Source organism: Ixodes scapularis, unplaced genomic scaffold, assembly GCF_016920785.2.
Source record: "Ixodes scapularis isolate PalLabHiFi unplaced genomic scaffold, ASM1692078v2 PGA_scaffold13__105_contigs__length_92229423, whole genome shotgun sequence".
Lineage (NCBI taxonomy): Eukaryota > Metazoa > Arthropoda > Arachnida > Ixodida > Ixodidae > Ixodes > Ixodes scapularis.
This window is the reverse complement of record NW_024609839.1, coordinates 30,467,692-30,487,860: the sequence shown is the minus strand read 5'-3', so window position 1 is coordinate 30,487,860 and position 20,169 is coordinate 30,467,692. Positions and strand designations below refer to the sequence as shown.

The following is a 20,169-nucleotide window of genomic DNA, read 5'->3' as shown; positions in this document are numbered from 1 at the left end:
CTTTTTTGACGCGGCAGACACACCAGTTGGTGACGCGTTCCAAGCAATACAGTGAGGCGAGCCAGTGTCAGTCTCATTCTTGCTCTCGATCGTGCTACTCCGCCGACCTTGGACGTCTGCGACGCTATCTGTTTGTATTTTTGTTTTCGGTACAAGCTCGCCAAATTAAACGCTTCGTTTCTGTTCCTTCGTTGCCTCATCATCTTTCATTCGTTACAATATGCGGCACGTGAATTAACGACTTCTGTTCTAGTGGAACGAAAACGACCTCTGGGACACACAAAAGAGGGTCTGTGTAAGAGGAGAGTTCATATTTCCTTTCTTCAACTGTTTGGGTTATGACCTCGCCCGTGTAACTTTGGAGAGGGATGCCACGTGTTTGGCCGCCATCGCTCCGACATGCTCAAGGCGGCCGTAGTCTTTGTTTCTTACCAAGTCACAGTGGAACAAAGTATCGCAGCACATATTTCATAGGTCTTCCAATCCATCGCCACTGGATGGAACCAGCCAGCCACAAAAACTTCATGTTCCTGCTCTCAGTGCCAAACAAACAAGCAACATCGGATTTTGCGAAACAGCTTTATTTAAACACAGAAATATAAACTGTAGAAAGTGACAGCCCATCTGGTGTAAATGAGACGCGATTGCGACGACCTACGCGCAAGGTACTAACAATGCAACTGCAGCGCACGTGGGCGTCGTGAAGAGTAACAAACAATGGAACGGCAACAGTTCTTACATACAAACATTGGGAATGCAAACACCAATGTGCACACATTGCACAACAAGCACAGTTGTGGTAGGAATTTCATTTGGCAGGTACAGAGCAATAAGCAGTCAGACAACTGAAAGACTGCAGAGCGGAGGAAGGCACGTTGTAATAGTTCACAGGGCTTAGATGACAAGTTTTTTGTTCGTTTTTTATACAGAAAAGCTGTTAAGTGCTAATTCCCCCACTATCGTATCCGCGGACAAGCGGTGTGTCGACACAAAACTCTAGACAGCTCCCGCCATCTATGAGCGACGGCGGCAACCAGACAACCGGCTTGCCGACTTGCGGCCGACCATTACTTTTCCACGGACAAGCGGCGTGTTGACACAAAACTCTAGACAGCTCCCGCCATCTATGAGCGACGGCGGCAACCAGAGAACCTTTTTCCCCGGAGTCCGCGTCAGCGGCCACCTGTGTACGTGCCATCGAGCACGCCCCGTGATTGGCGCGGCCATACTAGAATAAAACGTCACCGTCTCACCTACCAATCGTGTGTGTCCTGTGTCCCGAGACGTCAAGGTCGCGCCAGCGATCTTATCAGTTGCCTTTTGGACTCAGGATGGGTCGGCCGCGTACCGTTCGTTCGGAGGAAGAAGAGAGGAAATGGAAGGAACGGCGGCGTGCGCAGCAGCGCGAATGGCTGCGCAAACGCCGCGAAGCCCCTATCGCCTCGAGTTCCACTGCGACGAGTGCTTCCGAATCACTTGCGAAAGAGCAGATCACTCGCCTGGAACGTGCCTGAGAACAGAAGTGGCGATGTGACCGGCGCCGGCGGGCCAACGCCACGGACGACGATCGTGCCACGGAAGCCATAGTACACCTTCGCTGGTCTTCCTTCTTCACCAGATTGGAAAGGCAGAAAGGTTTTTTTACCTTGGCTTCTACACGACAATTGTAAAGAATCCTTCTGTGAAATGTCTTCTTCGATGTGCCCAATCAGATAGGCCCTCACAACGACAACAAGGTATATCTACATTGTTATTAACTTCCTATCACAACTACGGGTGACCACCAGTCTTGTATTTATTTTGATGAGGTATGTAATACATCACGACTTTCCCCGAAAATGCAAAACGGCATCAAATGACCCTACCGAGACGATTTTGGTAGCTAAAAACCGAAGCACGACTATGTAAAATCCAGACAAGTGGCCAATGTCGCTTTAGTCATGTGGCTCAGAAAAAAAAAAAAAGCCGAATCTACCGCCAGGTCTAATTTGACTAGAATGCCTTCAGATGTAAACAATGAACGCAGCATCACTATAAAAATACTCTGCATCCATCTTTGTGTTGGCAAAGCTCCGCCTGATAACGCACCTTAGAGAAATGAATCAATTGAAAAGGTGGCAACCCTGGAGAAGTGAGTATTTACAGCGACCACAGACAAAGCAGCAAGCAAAACATCTTTTTTTACAACTCAACAAGAATGCCTTTTATCTCCAGCGCTTTTTGCGACTAAAATATTCAGTAGCCTAGAAACTGGACATGGCATAAAAGGCATTCTTTGTATACATAGCAGCTTTAAAGGCAACGGTGCTAACATAATAGCTCACAAGAAACCAGGAAATACAAGAGACCTCTAGTAAACACAAGGAATAATAATAGTAGACACCAGACAAGGCTTGGGCATATATCATGGAAGCCTATATTATTTTGTGTGTACTCACAAAACCTAATTTCAAAGGGTGCGCATCCTGAACCGGGCTTAGGTGTGCGAATTTGGCCGTGTGTATCCGGACCTCTTAGCCTCTTTTGCTCTCATAGTACAGTTCATGTAGCCACTACAAGCACTCTTTTTAAAAGTACATTAATCCAGGTTTGCAGGTACAGCTTGCTAGCATCACTTGCACATTCAATCTAAAGCCAATTCTATGGGAACCACTCTTACATGACCAGCTTTGTATGGACTTTAACGACTCCATTAAGAAAAGTAAGGTTGCTTTCTACATTATTTGTGTAAGCCATGAGAATATTAGCCATACCAGTCCCGATTTAGCAAATAATGTTGACCAAGTCTTTTCAATCCTGGAGCAGCAGAACAGTTCACCAGGATGGCCGCACTTGTACCAAGCTAGGCGCAACAATTCAACATCTCACGTACAATAGATTTCGTTTATTCACGCAGTGCAAAGCCCAACACCTGACGCCAGGCAAAAGTGTCGACATCACATCTATGACCAAATGTTGGCCTAATAACACCAAGCAGTGAACCGCAAGGCCGCAGAACAACAGCAAACATGAAGAAAGACCTTTGAGTAACTGCCTAGCCTTTACACCCTGGTGCAAAAGACCAATTCCAAAAGTCAAGACAAATTCAGAACAATATTGTAATGATGACCAGAACACAAGAAATATCTCTCATCCTCGAGAAAAGGTGCAACAATAAGAGTCCCAGAAGACTGACTAGGGGGGGGGGGGGGGGCAGCTACAATAACTTAACAGTAAAACAAAACAAACAAAAAAATCTGACGTTTTAAAATCTCTGTAGCGCGGCTCTTGAGGAGGGGAGTGTATGGAGGAGAGGGTATGCCGGTCCTCCTCTTACGTACCCATCTCTTGCTCTCCTTCTCCCCCTCCTTTACTCCTCGTCCTCTCTCCTCCTCCTTAAGTGACGTCAATTTTCCCGCTAAATTTAGCGGGGAAATGCTGTTGAGGTCATGTGACGTCAATTTTCCCATTGAATCTAGCGAAGAAACTGAATTTGTTCTTCGGTGACGTGACAGTGTGACACCAAGTCATGTCACGTCATCTTCCCCGCTAAATTTAGCGGGGAATTGAATTGGTGTTGAGGTCACGTGACGTCAATTTTCCCGCTCGATTTAGCGCGGTTACTCCGCCGCCGACGTCGACGCCGACGCCGCGAAACCCGAAAACGGGCGCCTTAGAGCTGCGCCCTAAAAGTAACTAGACGGGTTTGTGCTTTTCACACAAGGGCCACCTTGGAGTCCGAGTAGCACTGGGGTTCCGGGGCAGTGGAACTGTAGCTCCGAGGTGGCACATAGGTGCCACGGGAGACAGGCTGATCCGCAGGCACCATGCAAATGCCCGGGTTGTGTGCAGCATTTGCCAGCTGCTTGTAGAAGGACAGCACCACCACGTAGAAGTAGCACTAAAAATGAAAATATTTCCTGTTACAAAAATCAGCGAGCCACTCCAACGAACCTAGGAAGATGTTTATGTCGATATGAATACAAGGGGTCTACTATTCTTATGCTTCGAAATTTCAAAAACTCTCCCAGGTTATCCCTGGTCAATTCCAAGAGGAAAAAAGAAGGCATCAAACCAGAAATATACCATATTTACTCGCGTAATAGCCGCACTGTTTATGCAGAAAACCCGAGGGTTCGCTTTTCCGCGAAGCACGCAGGTTGCCAGTCACCGCAATCGACAGCATGAGTTCAGCTGTTTGCAGAACAAAGATGACGTCTTCGTGCGAAGATACCATCTCTGAAGAATGCATTTGTATGGAGAATCGTGTTCTCCATCTTGCTAATCACTATGCTAATTATGTGCAACGCAATGATTGGCTGTATATGTGTTTTGTGGGAAAGTAGACGTAAACATCTTGTTCACAGATAGTGCGGCTATTACTCGAGTAAATACGGCAATGAATGTGGTATTGCACTAACAAAAAACATGCTAAACTAGCAGGACCCGCTCTACCTTTGGGCACAAAAAATGTTCACGCCGCTATCTTTCACTCAAGACCGAATGTAAAAGATTCGTGGTCCCCTGAACTGGTTATATGGAAAATTTTGGCATTTTTTTTATATCAGCTGAACAGATGTGGGTAAGTCTTTAAAGTCACACTATTTCAGTTCCTCAGAAAACCTCGGATAGTTCATCGTTTTTCCAGACATTATGGCTATTCCCTAACCCTGCTGCCCACAAGACAATACCAGATTATCTCAACATTTTGACCGGATGTCAGCATTTTCGTTTAAGCAGAGTTCCGGGTTATTCAAATTGATTTTAGTGAAATGCAGAGGCTATCTTTCCAGGGTTATGTTTTTGAAAACTTGGCATTTATCGGAGTTACGCTCTGTAGTATCCACAATTCTTACAACTTTAGAATTAAGAAAAACAATATCCCCATACAAATGCCCCGAAAGATGCAAAAAGCCATTTCTATTGCGAAAAACATTTACATACAATATGTTAGCAAAAATCAACTAAGTGCACAGGCGAGCTGGTGGATTTTGATCATGTTGAAAATTGCCTGAGAAAATACAGTAGCCGAGTATAAGACTTTACTTTTCCAGTACCCTTTTTCTTTTACTAACTTTTCCCTGTTTTACCACAGCCTCGGCTACAGCAACATGATAAAAAATGTGGTATCTGGACTCCACCGTTATCAAGATGCCACAGCCCCATTCCATAAGAGAACGAAAATGTTACAAAGGTGTAAACTCGAAACCAGAAGAGTGGCTAGAACAATTCCACATACTTTCGACTGCCTTTTATCGCTTTGCCCTTATGCCGAATTCTCCTTTTCTTAAAGCGGCCCTGCAAGCACTTTTTACTAGTTTTTAATTTCCATCAAACCTGAGCGCACTGACCGTAGTAACTTAATGTAACCTTTTCTTTCTCGAATTTCGCCTTATTTTAAAAGTTATAGGCATATTAAAATTACAAAAACAAGCAAAAAATAACCTCCCTCATGACGTCCCTGGTTGCTTGAGCGGCCGTGAACTAGAGAAGGGATAGTGAACTCAGCGAGCGCTTACGGCTGCCGCACTCCGTGTTGACGGCGCGAGAGGGCGCCACTAAAGCGTATTCTGGATAGGCTGTATACAGCGGACAGCCAGAGCGGCTCTCATTGCATTTGCTGCGCGATTAAACACTAATTCGGCATGACACTTCATTGTCCACAAACGACAGCAAACACGGGGTGAAGATAAGTTCAGAATGGGAGTCACTTCGCGCTGCCGTACCGCGAAATGGCCAAAACGCAAGACAAAGCTACTCGCTGAAGGCATTCGGAACGCTCGGAGCCGGTCGGATCCTCAAGTCCGTAAACGACCGCAGCGCCGCCGCGTACATTCGGGACCTTTCCGTGTCGGCGCCTGATCCCCCTACTCTTTTCTAGTATGCGCCGCCTTTTCCACCGCTTGGTGGCGCGTATGTCGACGGGTCATTTCTTGTTTCCGTACTTTATAAACTGCATTTGTTTCTTTTCTGACCTAAAATACTGAACAAAAACTACTTTTATAAACAATTGAAACGTTTCGCGCCACTTATATTTTGTATTTCGACTAAAAAGAAGCTTTTAGCGGCTCTGACCAGTAGTAAGTCCAGGACCAAAGACGTCACATTTCGCGCGCTTTCGGTACCGCGGGTCGCCCCCGTCGGTGGAGGAAGCTTCTGCGTCGTCCGGTTAAAATATGATGCACTGATATTTAGTTACTTCCTCCGTGCCCGCTGGCTTGCCCGAACCCCAAGAGACGTGGAAACCGCGAAAAAGGTATACGCTTAAATGTGATTACAGGCCCCCTTTAAGGGCACATTCCATACTTTCCTAATATAAACGTCTGCGTAACACCACCGACACGGGGCAACAGCGTCAGTACCTGGCCCATTTTGCCCCTTTTCCTTACAGCTATGGTGCAAGAAACAAGTGTTCGACTAGTGTGTTTACTCCGCCCTAAAAAGTGGTCCCTCGATTTCTGCCCGATGACATCATACAAGTGTCATGTCACCAGCCACGATCCTGGAGGCGTCACTGTAGCGGTGGTGGATGTGGCAGCTACGCCTGTTCTGCTGCAGGTCACCCTCCTGCTGCTTGACAGGCCACGGAAGGTTTGTCAGCCGGAAGTTGGGACGTCGCGACGACAGCGACAGTCGTGTTTTTAATGCGACAGCATTCTTTAGCAACCCCCCGCCCCCCCCCCCCCCCCCCCCCCGATTTTTTATACTTCCTGGCCTCATAATACGCAGTAGATATGCGCATGTTGATGTTGTCCTATATGTCGTCCTACATGGTGTCCCAGATGTCGTCCTAGATGTCGTCCTTAATGTCGTCCTTGATGTCGTGCTCGATGTTGTAATCGATGTCGTAATCGATGTCGTCCTCGATGTCGTCCTCGATGTCGTCCTCGATGTCATTCTAGATGTCGCCCTCGATGTTGTCCTCCATGTTGTCCTCGATGTCGTCCTCGATGTCGTCCTCGATGTCATTCTAGATGTCGCCCTCGATGTTGTCCTCCATGTTGTCCTCGATGTCGTCCTCGATGTCGTCCTCGATGTCATTCTAGATGTCGCCCTCGATGTTGTCCTCCATGTTGTCCTCGATGTCGTCCTCGATGTCGTCCTCGATGTCGTCCTCGATATCGTCCTTGATGTCGTCCTTGATGTCGTTCTTGATGTCGTTCTTGATGTTCATCTAGATGTCGTCATAAATGTCGTCCTTAACGTCGTCCTTAATGTCGTCTTACATATCGTATAAGATGTCGTCCCAGATGTCGTCCCAGATGACGTTCTTGATGTCGTTCTTGATGTCGTCCTTGATGTCGTTCTTGATGTCGTTCTTGCTGTCGTGCTTACGTGGTCCTTGATGTCATCCTAGACGAATGCTCTCGTATTTCAGACAACAATAGTAGTTTCTGTAGCAATGATTTTCTAGAACATCTACGTCCAGCTCGCCAGGATCGCAACATCCGACATCATGACACTCCAGCTTTTCTGATGCCGTATGTTGACATTTGGGACTACTTTTCAGGCTCTAACAAAATGGCAGTATAGGACTTTAAACACCAGTTGCAGACGCATCCTGTGCACTGCACTGCAGCTTTCCGATACAGATGTCTCAGAAAGTCACGGAGAAACACTCACCCAAATGCACAGCCAGAGCAGACGAATGCAGACGACCAAAAGGATCTGGGTGGTACCCTGCGGGTCAAGCAGAATGTTGCAGCCCAATTCAGTGCAACAGGATTGGCAGAAACACTTCAATGAGCATGATAGCACAAACCTGTAAGAAGTGAAAGGGGGGAGCTAATAGGGATAAAGACCTGCACATGTCAGCCTTTTTCCCTATTTGTTCCGCACTTTCATTTCATAGAGTTCATGACACAACAATAGGATCCTTAAAGGTGTTTGTTTGTTTTTCTTTCTTTTTGTTTCAGATGTACTAAACTATACAGATTTTCGAAATACCCAGGCTTTACTGTTCCGGGAATGCTGTTCATTTCTAAAAATTAAACATTGATATAGCCAGAATGGTAATACAAGGTTATGCCGAAACCAACAATAAAATTTTCTCGCACCCTCCAGTGGGGCTACATCACATGTTACATGTGTAATACCTCCGTCAGACGAGCTCGTTTAGTGTCACTTCAAGCGAGTGCACTTCAGAACATTCAATGATCCTCTAAGTGCTTTCTAGCTACGCGGCCAAATCTAGTGTCACTCGGAAATGATGTCAAAGGCGATTGGTGAAGTAAAGAGCACGCAAATTACTCAAATATACACGCAGCTTTCTCAATAATCTTTTTTGTATCCTTTTTAAAAACATGTTAGCGGACATTGTGGCGTTAATCAGAAAGCTTTGCTCCAATTTGACGAACATATTGAGCCATGACGAGCCGAGACAAGTTCGAAGCAGATATTTCCCGACCTGGAAGACCTTTGCGCTACGGAAGTCTTCCAGGTGGTCTTCGCACAGTATGATCGCAGCAAAGGTCTCCTGCTCAAAACATGGGCGACTTGGGGTTCCTGGTGCTGCGGCTGATTCCACATTACATTCCGAAGTTTGCGGTTTCACGATCAAGCGGTACCCCTCCGGCTCGATTTCGAAAAACAAAAATGGGCGTCGAGCGTTGCTGCGCTATCAAGTGCAATGTGCACAGCCTACTGGAATCCTGACCTGCTCACTGAATGGCACCCTTTGGGACACGCTGTCGCCGAAGACGTGTATCGCTTTGCCGCTGGAGGCGCTCAACAAAGACCTTTCTGCGACCCAAACCCTCTTCACAGCCTGCCTGTCTGGCGCACTCAAACTTTACGGTGTCTTTCGGTCGTGGGTTGTGTCAGCGCCGGGGACAGCTTTGCAAAATCTCGAACAAGCCGCCGATAGTATGCACAAAGTCCGAAAAATGTTCGCACGGTCTTTTTGCCGGACGGCGGCGAAAAATCTGCCACGGCACGCATCTTAGTTATTTGGGTCAGGGCGAGCAGCTAAGTTACTCACAGCGTGACCCAAGAACTTGTGTCCGCTGAAGGTGAGACGACACTTTGACGGCTTGAGCGCCAGTCCAGCGGTTTCGATGGCGTGAAGCACGGCCCCAAGGCGTCTCAAGCGTTCGTCAAAATACCGTAAATATATGGCGACGTCATCGAGGTAGACGAGACAACTCTGGCATTTTATATCTGCTAGCACAGAGCCCGTCACACGATAGAAGGTGGCTAGTGCTGTACAAAGTCAGAAAGGCGTCACTTTGAACTCGCACAATCCGTCGAGTGTGACAAAGCAGTTTTCTCGCGGTCGCATTTGTGGACTTCAATCTGCCAATAGCCACTCTATAGGTCCATCGACGAATAATATCGGGAGTGGAGCAGCTGGTCCAATGTATTGTCGATGTGGAAGCGGATACACGCCTTTTTTGGTCACTGCGTTCAGCTTAAGATGGTTCAATCAGAACCTTAAAATTAAGTCCTTTACGAGCGCAATTGGAGAGGCCCAAGGACTGCTTAAGGGTTGGACGATGTCGTCGTCGAGTATTTCCTGAACTTGCTGTTGAATAATCTCGATACGGCAAGTGGTGAACAGGAAGTACGTCATTTTTTGACAATGCGGTGCTTCGCTAGCGTCGTTTGTCGAACCCCTAAGGACGTGGCGAAGCACTTGCTGAATTCGCCGAGAAGCTCAAGCAGCTGTCGCCGTTCTGTAGCACGAAGCTTCAGGCCGATGTCAAGTTTCGAGGCCGATGTCAAGTGCTGAGATAAAGACGGATATTTGGAGATTGCGATTACTTTATAGATGACACCAACCTGCCTCGTGCAGAGGAATATAAGTGTTTAGGATTGACCTTTACAAGCTACTTACGATGGAATACCCACACGGAAAAAGTTTCCAGAAAAGCTAACCAGGCACTACGGTACTTCAGAAGAAATATTGCAAGCGCTTCGCCAGAAATAAAAACATTAGCTTACAAACCACTGGTGAGACCTGTCCTTGAATACGCAAAAGTAGTGTGGGATCCATGTACGGTAGCTAACTCGTCCAAACTTGATAATGTCCAGTGGTTTGCTTCTAGATTTATCTTTAATAAATATAATCGTAACCCTTCCCCCCCCCCCCCCCCCGGACTCTGCAGACTCGCTGAACTTCCTTCTCTTAAATTAAGAACAAAGTGCGACCGCCTGAAATTTTTTTTTGATCATTCATGGTCTAGTTAGTATAGACAAAAATAATTACATGGACGTACGCGTCAGTGAATGTACGAGACATCGTCATCGCATGCACACCAGGGAACCATCTGTCAAAAATGATTATTTTTAATTTAGTTCCTTTCCTACGGCAATAAAGGAATGGAACCAACTCCCGAATTCCGTCGTCACTATGACAAATGTCAGATTTTTTTAAACATATAAAGAATATAGTGCTTGATAATGTGCCGTGAGTTTGTGTTTTGAATGTATTTCTTTTGCTTTTTTATTCCTCCGGGTGAATCACTTTTTTGAAGTGTCAGTGCATGATTGTTCTTTTCCATCTTGTATGCATTACCACTCTTGTAAAGGTAGCACACCACAAGGTAGTGTGTTAGGACCGCTTTTATTTTTAATATTCATAGATGACCTACGCTGTGGAATATCAGTTCCAATTAAGCTGTTTGCGGATGATTGTATTTTGTACAATAAAATAGAAACTGAACAAGATCAACTAAAACTGCAAAATGAACACCTCAAAATCAAACATGGGTGTACGACGAGTGGCAAATGGAGTTAAACCCTCGAAAATCAGTCGTTATGTTTATAACAAGAAAAAAAAAACATTTCCTAAATTGTGATTACTTTATTGATGACACCAACCTGCCTCGTGTAGACAAAAATGAGTGCTTAGGAGTGACTTTTACAAGGGATTTACGATGGAACACACAAACGGAAAACGTGTCCAGAAAAGCTAACCAGGCATTATGGTACCTCAGAAGAAATCTTGCAAGCGCTTCGCCAGAAATAAAAACAGTAGCTTAGAAAACACTTGTGAGACCTGTCCTTGAATATGCAAAAGTAGTGTGGGATCCATATACAGTAGCTAACTCGTCCAAACTTGATACAGTCCAGCGGCTTGCTTCTAGGTTTATCTTTAATAAATATAATCGTAACCATTCCCCCACGGGACACAGTAGACTTGCTGAACTTTCATTTCTTGAATTAAGAACAGAGTGCGACTGCCTGAAATTCATTTTTTGACCATTCATGGTCTAGTTCAGATAGACAAAAATAATTACATGGACGTACGCGTCAGTGAATGTGCGAGACATCGTCATAGCATGAACACCAGGAAACCATCTGGCAAAAAAAAAATGTTCCAAATTTAGTTTCTCTCCTGCAGCAATAAAAGAATGGAACCAAATCCCGAATTCCGTGGTCACTATGACAAATGACTGTGATTTTATTAAAATATAAAGAGTATAGTGCTTGATAATGTGCCATGACTTTGTGTTTTTAACGTATTTATTTTGCTTTTTTATTCCTCTGGGTGAATCACTTTTTTGAAGTGTCAGTGCATGATTGTTCTTTTACATCTTGCATGTATTGCCACTCCTGTAAAGGCCTTGTAGAGGGCCGACAGTATCAATAAATAAAATAAAATAAATAAATAAATGTTGCGGCTCTTGTCAAAAGTTTGTAATGAGGACCATGGTACCCGTCCTGAAGCTTCATTACAGCTCTTGTGTCGCCGATTACTCTTCCTAGAACCAGTTGGATGCTGCCTTTAAAGGGGAACTCCACCGATTTTTTTAGCTACCTCAACTAACTATATTTTCTGACTCCCCGGCCTTTACTCTCTCCGCTATGCTATTTAGAATCGCGAAATTCATAATAGTTATTGCGAAATCGGCAAATGAAAATGATGCAAAAACCAACATTCAAATATACGCGCGCTTTTCAGGGCCGTGACGTCAGTGGCAGGCAGGCTTGCCAGTCGAGCAAGCAGCCAAAAAATAGAATATGCCGATCATTTGCTCCGTGCTGGAGCGCGGGTACTGCAGCGAGCTTCCCAAGCATTCATTTGACACCATGAAACTGCTTCGAATCAGTTTAAAACAAAATCTACAGCCCAAAGAGTGAACCCCTGCCTTCCACTGACGTCACTTTTTCACTGTTGCCAGTAGAGACTTCGAGCTTGAAAAACACGGTGAGGATCAAAACTGTAAATTCATTAACTTCGCGAAAAAACAATATTTTGACCTAATATTTGGGATACTATTTTCGCGATGTTTGTTGCTTAGTTTAGCAAAATTTCAAGCAAATCGGAGACAATGAAAAAATCGGTGGAGTAGCCTTTTAAGCAGAGCTTCCACGCAGGAAGCTTCATTGATCCCGACGGGCGCAAAAACGGGCGATCGTGGCGACAGGTTTACGTGGTCGGCGAGGGCTCTGACCACGGGTGACGCCGCTCTGGGTATCTCCCACGCTAGGACAGAATTTGGTAGCGTCAACCTTGTCGCTTCTAGGTCGACGACCGCGCCGTATTCGCACAAGAGGTCAATCTACCGAGAATAACCTCCCTCGCACAGTCATGAAGAACGACCAACTTCGCCATGCAGGTTTCACCGTGGATTTTGAGTCGAGCAGTGCACCTCCCGACAGATGTTATGAAGTGCCCTCCGGCTGTTCGAATTTGTGGCCCATCCCACAAAGTCATTGCTTTCCGAAGGCGTCGACATAGCCTACTGGGGCCGAAGAGTCGGCCCCAGTATTCACAAGTGCCACCGCGTCAAGGCTGTCGATGACTCATTTGAGGTTGCTGGGCACTGTTCCGGGAGCACCGTTACGAGGCGTTTAGTCGCTAGAGAGGGAGCTGTCCGGCATTCTTGGAGGATGTTGTCTGTATTGGCGAATGTCAACCCCACCTCCCAGAGTTGAGCGCTTAGTTCTCCCGGCGAGGCAGGGCAAACAAACTCTGTCGACGGGACTGATGAAGATTTGACGCCGGACGCCGTGGGGACGGGAACGGAATCATTGGGGTCCAGCCGGCAGCGGAGACGGCGATCGAGGCAGGTATGCCTCGATGTCACTTGGCCGCTCTCCAAGCCGTGGTCAAGGGTCATCAGGCGCGAAATCCCGGAAACGCATCTGGCGGTAGGGGCACCATCGATAAGTGTGGTCGGCTTCACCAGAAAGGTAGCAAACAGGGCGTCCGTCAGCTGTGCGCCACACATCGGCCTTCCTCAGCCAGGGTTGCTGCGGGTTGCTGCGGGTAGGCGTACTGGGCCCGTTCTCCGCTGCGTTGGAAGTGCTGGGGTGCGGGAACCTCACATCGAGGTTGCGCCTGGTAACGATGGGCAGCTGACGGCGGTCGTCGAACTATGGCGGCGTAGCTGAGAGGGGGTTCTTTGGGTGCTTCCACGGCGACGGGAGCTTCTGCCTGGAAGGCTCGCTGAACCTCTTCTCGGACGACTTTGGCGATGGAAATTGAGGCGGGGCGATTGCAGTGGGTGCTATTTCTCGATTTGACCACTTCGGTCAAATCGAGAAGATGCCAGAGTCGCAACATGCGTGCCGGTTAGTTGGTTGTAATGGCTGGCTCGAACCGACAGTGTACGCTCGATCTTTGTTGCTTCGGCAACGAATTCGTCGACAGTGGTTGGAGGGTTGCGAACAAAGCCGCCGAAGATGTTGCTCTTCACGCCTCATCAGGGCACGCAGCTTTTCCTCGGTGGCCTGAGGGTCAGCACGGCAGCTCAGGCGGAGAAGGTCTTCAACAAAGCTGGTGACCGTTTCTGGGGCCGGGAGTCCTTATTTTCAGGAGGTCTTCCACTCGCTATCGTCGTTCCCGGTTCATGAAAGTCCTCTTAAAGGGACTACGAAATTACCTTTTTACTTTTGCCAGATAACTTTTACATTAAACCTTCAACGTTCACTGAATGCAGAACAGGCATCCGTTTTTGTCTCGGTTTATTAACCTTTACACAAACAAATAATGAAATATCGACTTTTTCGTTCTCTCCAACTGACCGCACAACAAGTTACGGCGCAATTTTGACGGTCGTGACGCACCCTGGCACAGGAACCGGTAGTTATCTCGGCTGTAGGAGAATGGGAGCGTTAGCGGCGGAGAGTTGGGGGTGCGCCGGTAGGTTTTACTGCGCTGATATCACCGATGTATTTTCTGAATTGGCGCCTCTCTTCGCCGGGATAGCCATGGACACATTTGTCCACGGGTCACGTGACGTAACTCTTCAGGCTAAATCTAGCGAAGAAACTGATTTGGTTCATAGGTGACGTGACACCAAGTCATGTGGCGTCATTTTCCCCACTAAATTTAGCGGGGAAATTGAATTGGTTTTTGAGGTTACGCGGCGTCAATTTTCCCGCTAAATGTTGCGGGGAATTTAAATGCTGTTCAGGTCACGTGACGTCAATTTACCAGCTAAATCTAGCGGAGAAACTGAATTTGTTCATAGGTGACGTAACGCCAAGTCATGTGACGTCATTTTTCTCGCTAAATTGAAGGGAACAACTGAATAGGTGTTGAGGTGACGCAACGTTAATTTTCCCGCTAAATGTTGCGGGGAATTTAAATGCTGTTGAGGTCACGTGACGTCAATTTTCCAGCTAAATCTAGCGGAGAAACTGAATTTGTTCATAGGTGACGTAACGCCAAGTCATGTTAGGTCATTTTTCTCGCTAAATTGAAGGGAACAACTGAATAGGTGTTGAGGTGACGCAACGTTAATTTTCCCGCTAAATGTTGTGGGGAATTTAAATGCTGTTGAGGTCACGTGACGTCAATTTTCCAGCCAAACCTAGCGGAGAAACTGAATTTGTTCATAGGTGACGTAACGCCAAGTCATGTGACGTCATTTTTCTCGCTAAATTGAAGGGAACAACTGAATAGGTGTTGAGGTGACGCAACGTTAATTTTCCCGCTAAATGTTGTGGGGAATTTAAATGCTGTTGAGGTCACGTGACGTCAATTTTCCAGCTAAATCTAGCGGAGAAACTGAATTTGTTCATAGGTGACGTAACGCCAAGTCATGGTACGTCATTTTTCTCGCTAAATTGGGGGAAACAACTAAATAGGTGTTGAGGTGACGCAACGTTAATTTTCCCGCTAAATGTTGTGGGGAATTTAAATGCTGTTGAGGTCACGTGACGTCAATTTTCCAGCTAAATCTAGCGGAGAAACTAAATTTGTTCATAGGTGACGTAACGCCAAGTCATGTGACACCATTTTTTTCGCTAAATTGAGGGGAACAACTGAATAGGTGTTGAGGTGACGCAACGTTAATTTTCTCGCTAAATGTTGCGGGGAATTTAAATGCTGTTGAGGTCACGTGACGTCAATTTTCCAGCTAAATCTACCGGAGAAACTGAATTTGTTCATAGGTGACGTAACGCCAAGTCATGTGACGTCATTTTTCTCGCTAAATTGATGGGAACAACTGAATAGGTGTTGAGGTGACGCAACGTTAATTTTCCCGCTAAATGTTGCGGGGAATTTAAATGCTGTTGAGGTCACGTGACGTCAATTTTCCAGCTAAATCTACCGGAGAAACTGAATTTGTTCATAGGTGACGTAACGCCAAGTCATGTGACGTCATTTTTCTCGCTAAATTGAAGGGAACAACTGAATAGGTGTTGAGGTGACGCAACGTTAATTTTCCCGCTAAATGTTGCGGGGAATTTAAATGCTGTTGAGGTCACGTGACGTCAATTTTCCAGCTAAATCTAGCGGAGAAACTGAATTTGTTCATAGGTGACGTAACGCCAAGTCATGTTACGTCATTTTTCTCGCTAAATTGGGGGAAACAACTAAATAGGTGTTGAGGTGACGCAACGTTAATTTTCCCGCTAAATGTTGTGGTAAATTTAAATGCTGTTGAGGTCACGTGACGCCAATTTTCCAGCTAAATCTAGCGGAGAAACTAAATTTGTTCATAGGTGACGTAACGCCAAGTCATGTGACACCATTTTTTTCGCTAAATTGAGGGCAACAACTGAATAGGTGTTGAGGTGACGCAACGTTAATTTTCCCGCTAAATGTTGTGGGGAATTTAAATGCTGTTGAGGTCACGTGACATCAATTTTTCAGCTAAATGTAGCGGAGAAACTGAATTTGTTCATAGGTGACGTAACGCCAAGTCATGTGACGTCATTTTTCTCGCTAAATTGAAGGGAACAACTGAATAGGTGTTGAGGTGACGCAACGTTAATTTTCCCGCTAAATGTTGCGGGGAATTTAAATGCTGTTGAGGTCACGTGACGTCAATTTTCCAGCTAAATCTAGCGGAGAAACTGAATTTGTTCATAGGTGACGTAACGCCAAGTCATGTTACGTCATTTTTCTCGCTAAATTGAAGGGAACAACTGAATAGGTGTTGAGGTGACGCAACGTTAATTTTCCCGCTAAATGTTGCGGAAAATTTAAATGCTGTTGAGGCCACGTGACGTCAATTTTCCAGCTAAATCTAGCGGAGAAACTGAATTTGTTCATAGGTGACGTAACGCCAAGTCATGTGACGTCATTTTTCTCGCTAAATTGAAGGGAACAACTGAATAGGTGTTGAGGTGACGCAACGTTAATTTTCCCGCTAAATGTTGCGGGGAATTTAAATGCTGTTGAGGTCACGTGACGTCAATTTTCCAGCTAAATCTACCGGAGAAACTGAATTTGTTCATAGGTGACGTAACGCCAAGTCATGTTACGTCATTTTTCTCGCTAAATTGGGGGAAACAACTAAATAGGTGTTGAGGTGACGCAACGTTAATTTTCCCGCTAAATGTTGTGGGGAATTTAAATGCTGTTGAGGTCACGTGACGTCAATTTTCCAGCTAAATCTAGCGGAGAAACTAAATTTGTTCATAGGTGACGTAACGCCAAGTCATGTGACACCATTTTTTTCGCTAAATTGAGGGGAACAACTGAATAGGTGTTGAGGTGATGCAACGTTAATTTTCCCGCTAAATGTTGTGGGGAATTTAAATGCTGTTGAGGTCACGTGACGTCAATTTTCCAGCTAAATCTAGCGGAGAAACTAAATTTGTTCATAGGTGACGTAACGCCAAGTCATGTGACACCATTTTTTTCGCTAAATTGAGGGGAACAACTGAATAGGTGTTGAGGTGACGCAACGTTAATTTTCTCGCTAAATGTTGCGGGGAATTTAAATGCTGTTGAGGTCACGTGACGTCAATTTTCCAGCTAAATCTAGCGGAGAAACTGCATTTGTTCATAGGTGACGTAACGCCAAGTCATGTGACGTCATTTTTCTCGCTAAATTGATGGGAACAACTGAATAGGTGTTGAGGTGACGCAACGTTAATTTTCCCGCTAAATGTTGCGGGGAATTTAAATGCTGTTGACGTCACGTGACGTCAATTTTCCAGCTAAATCTAGCGGAGAAATTGAATTTGTCCATAGGTGACGTAACGCCAAGTCATGTGACGTCATTTTTCTCGCTAAATTGAGGGGAACAACTGAATAGGTGTTGAGGTGATGCAACGTTAATTTTCCCGCTAAATGTTGCGGGGAATTTAAATGCTGTTGAGGTCACGTGACGTAAAGTTTCCAGCTAAATCTAGCGGAGAAACTAAATTTGTTCACAGGTGACTTGACATCAAGTCATATGACGTCATTTTCCACGCTAAATTTAGTGGGAAATTGAATTGGTGTTGAGGTCAAGTGACGTCAATTTTCCCGCGAAATTTAGCAGGGAAATTGACGTCACATGAATTGGTGTCACGTCACCTCTGAACAAGTTCAGTTTTAGAGCAAGGTTTCTGGGTTTCGCGGCGATGCCGCGAAACCCAGATACGGTCGCCTAAAAGCTGCGCTCTAAAATACGAAGAGGTAGCGTCGCAGGCGTCGAAGGTCGGCGGAGTAGCACGATTGAGCGCAAGAGCGAGACTGACTTGTACGACGCGGCGCAGCTTTTTTTAAGCCTTCCCTGAGACCTGGAATATTCTGCCTCGATCGTTCTCGAAGTATACATTCTGAACATGCATAGTCTGTACTCTTCGGCAACCCTCTCGAATCTTCTACGTTAAAAAAAAAAGAAAAGGACACGCGGTGCCGGGAATCGAACCGGAGCCACCTGTGTGGGAACCAAACGCGCCGCCGACTCTGCTACGTAAGCCCGACGAAATATCAAAGAGTACTTCTCTAAAAAATAGATTCTATTTATGCTTTTTTATAGTTTTCTTTTTACTCATGAAACACTGGTATAGACGCTACACACACGGTCTCTTGGATCGAGTTTAGCGAGTTCGGTGAGCGACAATAAAAATCACTTGAAGCCAGTAACAATAAAAGTTACTGGCTTCAAGTGACACTAAATTATGGGGATGGCAGCTTGGGTGAGTTGGATACTAAATGATCCAGTCGAACAGGCGCATAACTTTCAAGTCAAGAAGCCAGTCTCAAAACCGTAGCATTTCTCGCAAGGACAACTCCAACAATGGCACACTCCGGGGCTACAGGCAACTCACGTTGGCTATGACGACGATGATCAACCAGATGACAAGGATACCCTGGACCACGAGGACCATGAAATCAAACACTAGGTAAGGGAGGATGTAGTGTCGCTGATCCTACGAACAAAAAAAAAAAAAAAAAATATCGGCATAAAACAAAGCACTTTTAAGCTTTTTCATTTCTATAATTGTAAGAATTATGATCAGTTTATTTTGTCACAGCGCTTTTACACAGATGTGAACAGGGGGGCCAGGAAAAAAACACTTTAGGTTTGAAGCTTCACGGGTTGCAGCCCTCCAAAACACAGGGCAAAGCGGCACTGATATCAAAAACACGAAAGAGAAACAAAATGGAGATAACTTATCTAAAATGACATAATAAAATAAGTTGCATTTTAATACTCACTGAAATAGATAAATGTAGCAAACATAAAACAAAAATTCTCATTATTACAGGAAAGTTTGAATTTTACGGGCATTTAATGAAAGTTTACGAAGACTGACCTCAAAGCACAAAAGAAAAACACAATGAAGATAACTTATATTATAAGATGTAATATAAAATAAGTTGCATTGAAAATAGGTTGCTATAAAAAAAACACACTGACGGATATAATAAACAAATATAAGAAAAACATTCCTACTCAACATAGAAAAGTCTGAATTGTATGGGCATTTAATGAAAGTGAATCAACAACTTGGGAAAATATGTTGTTTAAGAGTGACGGTAACCTGTAACTCAACCTCTGAAAGCCAAAATTAGTTCTAGATGATGGGACGCACCGTAGATGCCCATGACGTGAAGGATATAATGATAATCAGCAGAACGTGAGGGCGCAAGTGCGCTGGTGTATATTAAAGGGAAGCTACGGAGCTTCTTGAAAAAAATGAGTTAGAAGTGAATTCTAGTGTATTTTTACCTCGTGAACCCGAATACCAAAACCATTTGCCGCGCAAGTGTTTTTAAAGGCGAGAAAAACGCGAAAGACTGTTGCTGTCCGTGACGTCATCGACGGATCTTTTGGCTTGCCAAGGCTAGGGAGGCGGGGCTTCAGGCCTTTTTTCAAATTGCTCCTATTGCTCTCCGGCGCGTCGCATTGAAACATAATTGTGATATTTGCTATTCTAAAGGCCAAATGAATGCAATTCAAGCGTTTTTTCTCAAATGTAGAAGTGCCCCATCTTCCCTTTAAACATTTTAGTGAAAAACTCTAGACTGCGGTAATGACAAAGGACGAATTACTGCAGTCTCAGGTTTTTCACAAAAATATATAATGATACATTATTTTCACGTTTGGCGAGGTCTAAAATAATTGTAATATGTTTTCTTAAAAGGTAACTGCAAAGAAAAAGATGTGTTTTTAGACAGCCTCATTGGGACAAGCATCTCAAAACAATTTTTCCCCTAAAAAATAATTTTTACAGCAATATTTATTGCGCGAGACTGATTTTAGTTTGAGGCTATTTCGTCCATTTTAAATCGCGCGCCACAAAGTGGCCATTATACGGCACGGAGTGGCTGCTAGTGCTACACGTCACGGAGCGACGTCCCATAGCAACTTGTCTCATTGGCTAAGAGTTTGATTGACAGTTTAGATCTTGGTTTTTAAACCTTTGTTATATGTTGTAATTTCCTTCTGAGAGGCATACTTTTACGTTTAAAGAATAACCTATGTAATTAGAGTCATAATTCTTTTGAAAAAGTTTACAAGACGGGCACTTCCGTTTGGATTTATACCAAATGGAAGTGCCCGT

General features: G+C 45.1%; 1 protein-coding gene across 2 annotated transcripts in view; it reads right to left on the bottom strand.

Annotated features, from left to right (window-relative positions):
* Window positions 1–562: 562 nt before the first annotated feature.
* The window catches only part of LOC115326889, a 45,444-nt gene continuing 25,837 nt past the window's right edge, over window positions 563–20,169 (bottom strand). The window contains exons 4-6 of one of the 2 annotated variants that reach the window (XM_029987834.3): window positions 18,430–18,531; window positions 7,603–7,659; window positions 563–3,880 (exon numbers count right to left, since the gene is read on the bottom strand). In XM_029987834.3, the coding sequence (XP_029843694.2) occupies window positions 3,695–3,880; window positions 7,603–7,659; window positions 18,430–18,531 (345 nt within the window). In that variant the 3' untranslated portion in view covers window positions 563–3,694. The remainder of the gene's footprint in view (window positions 3,881–7,602; window positions 7,660–18,429; window positions 18,532–20,169) is intronic. The other variant, XM_040207279.2, reaches the window with a different exon arrangement.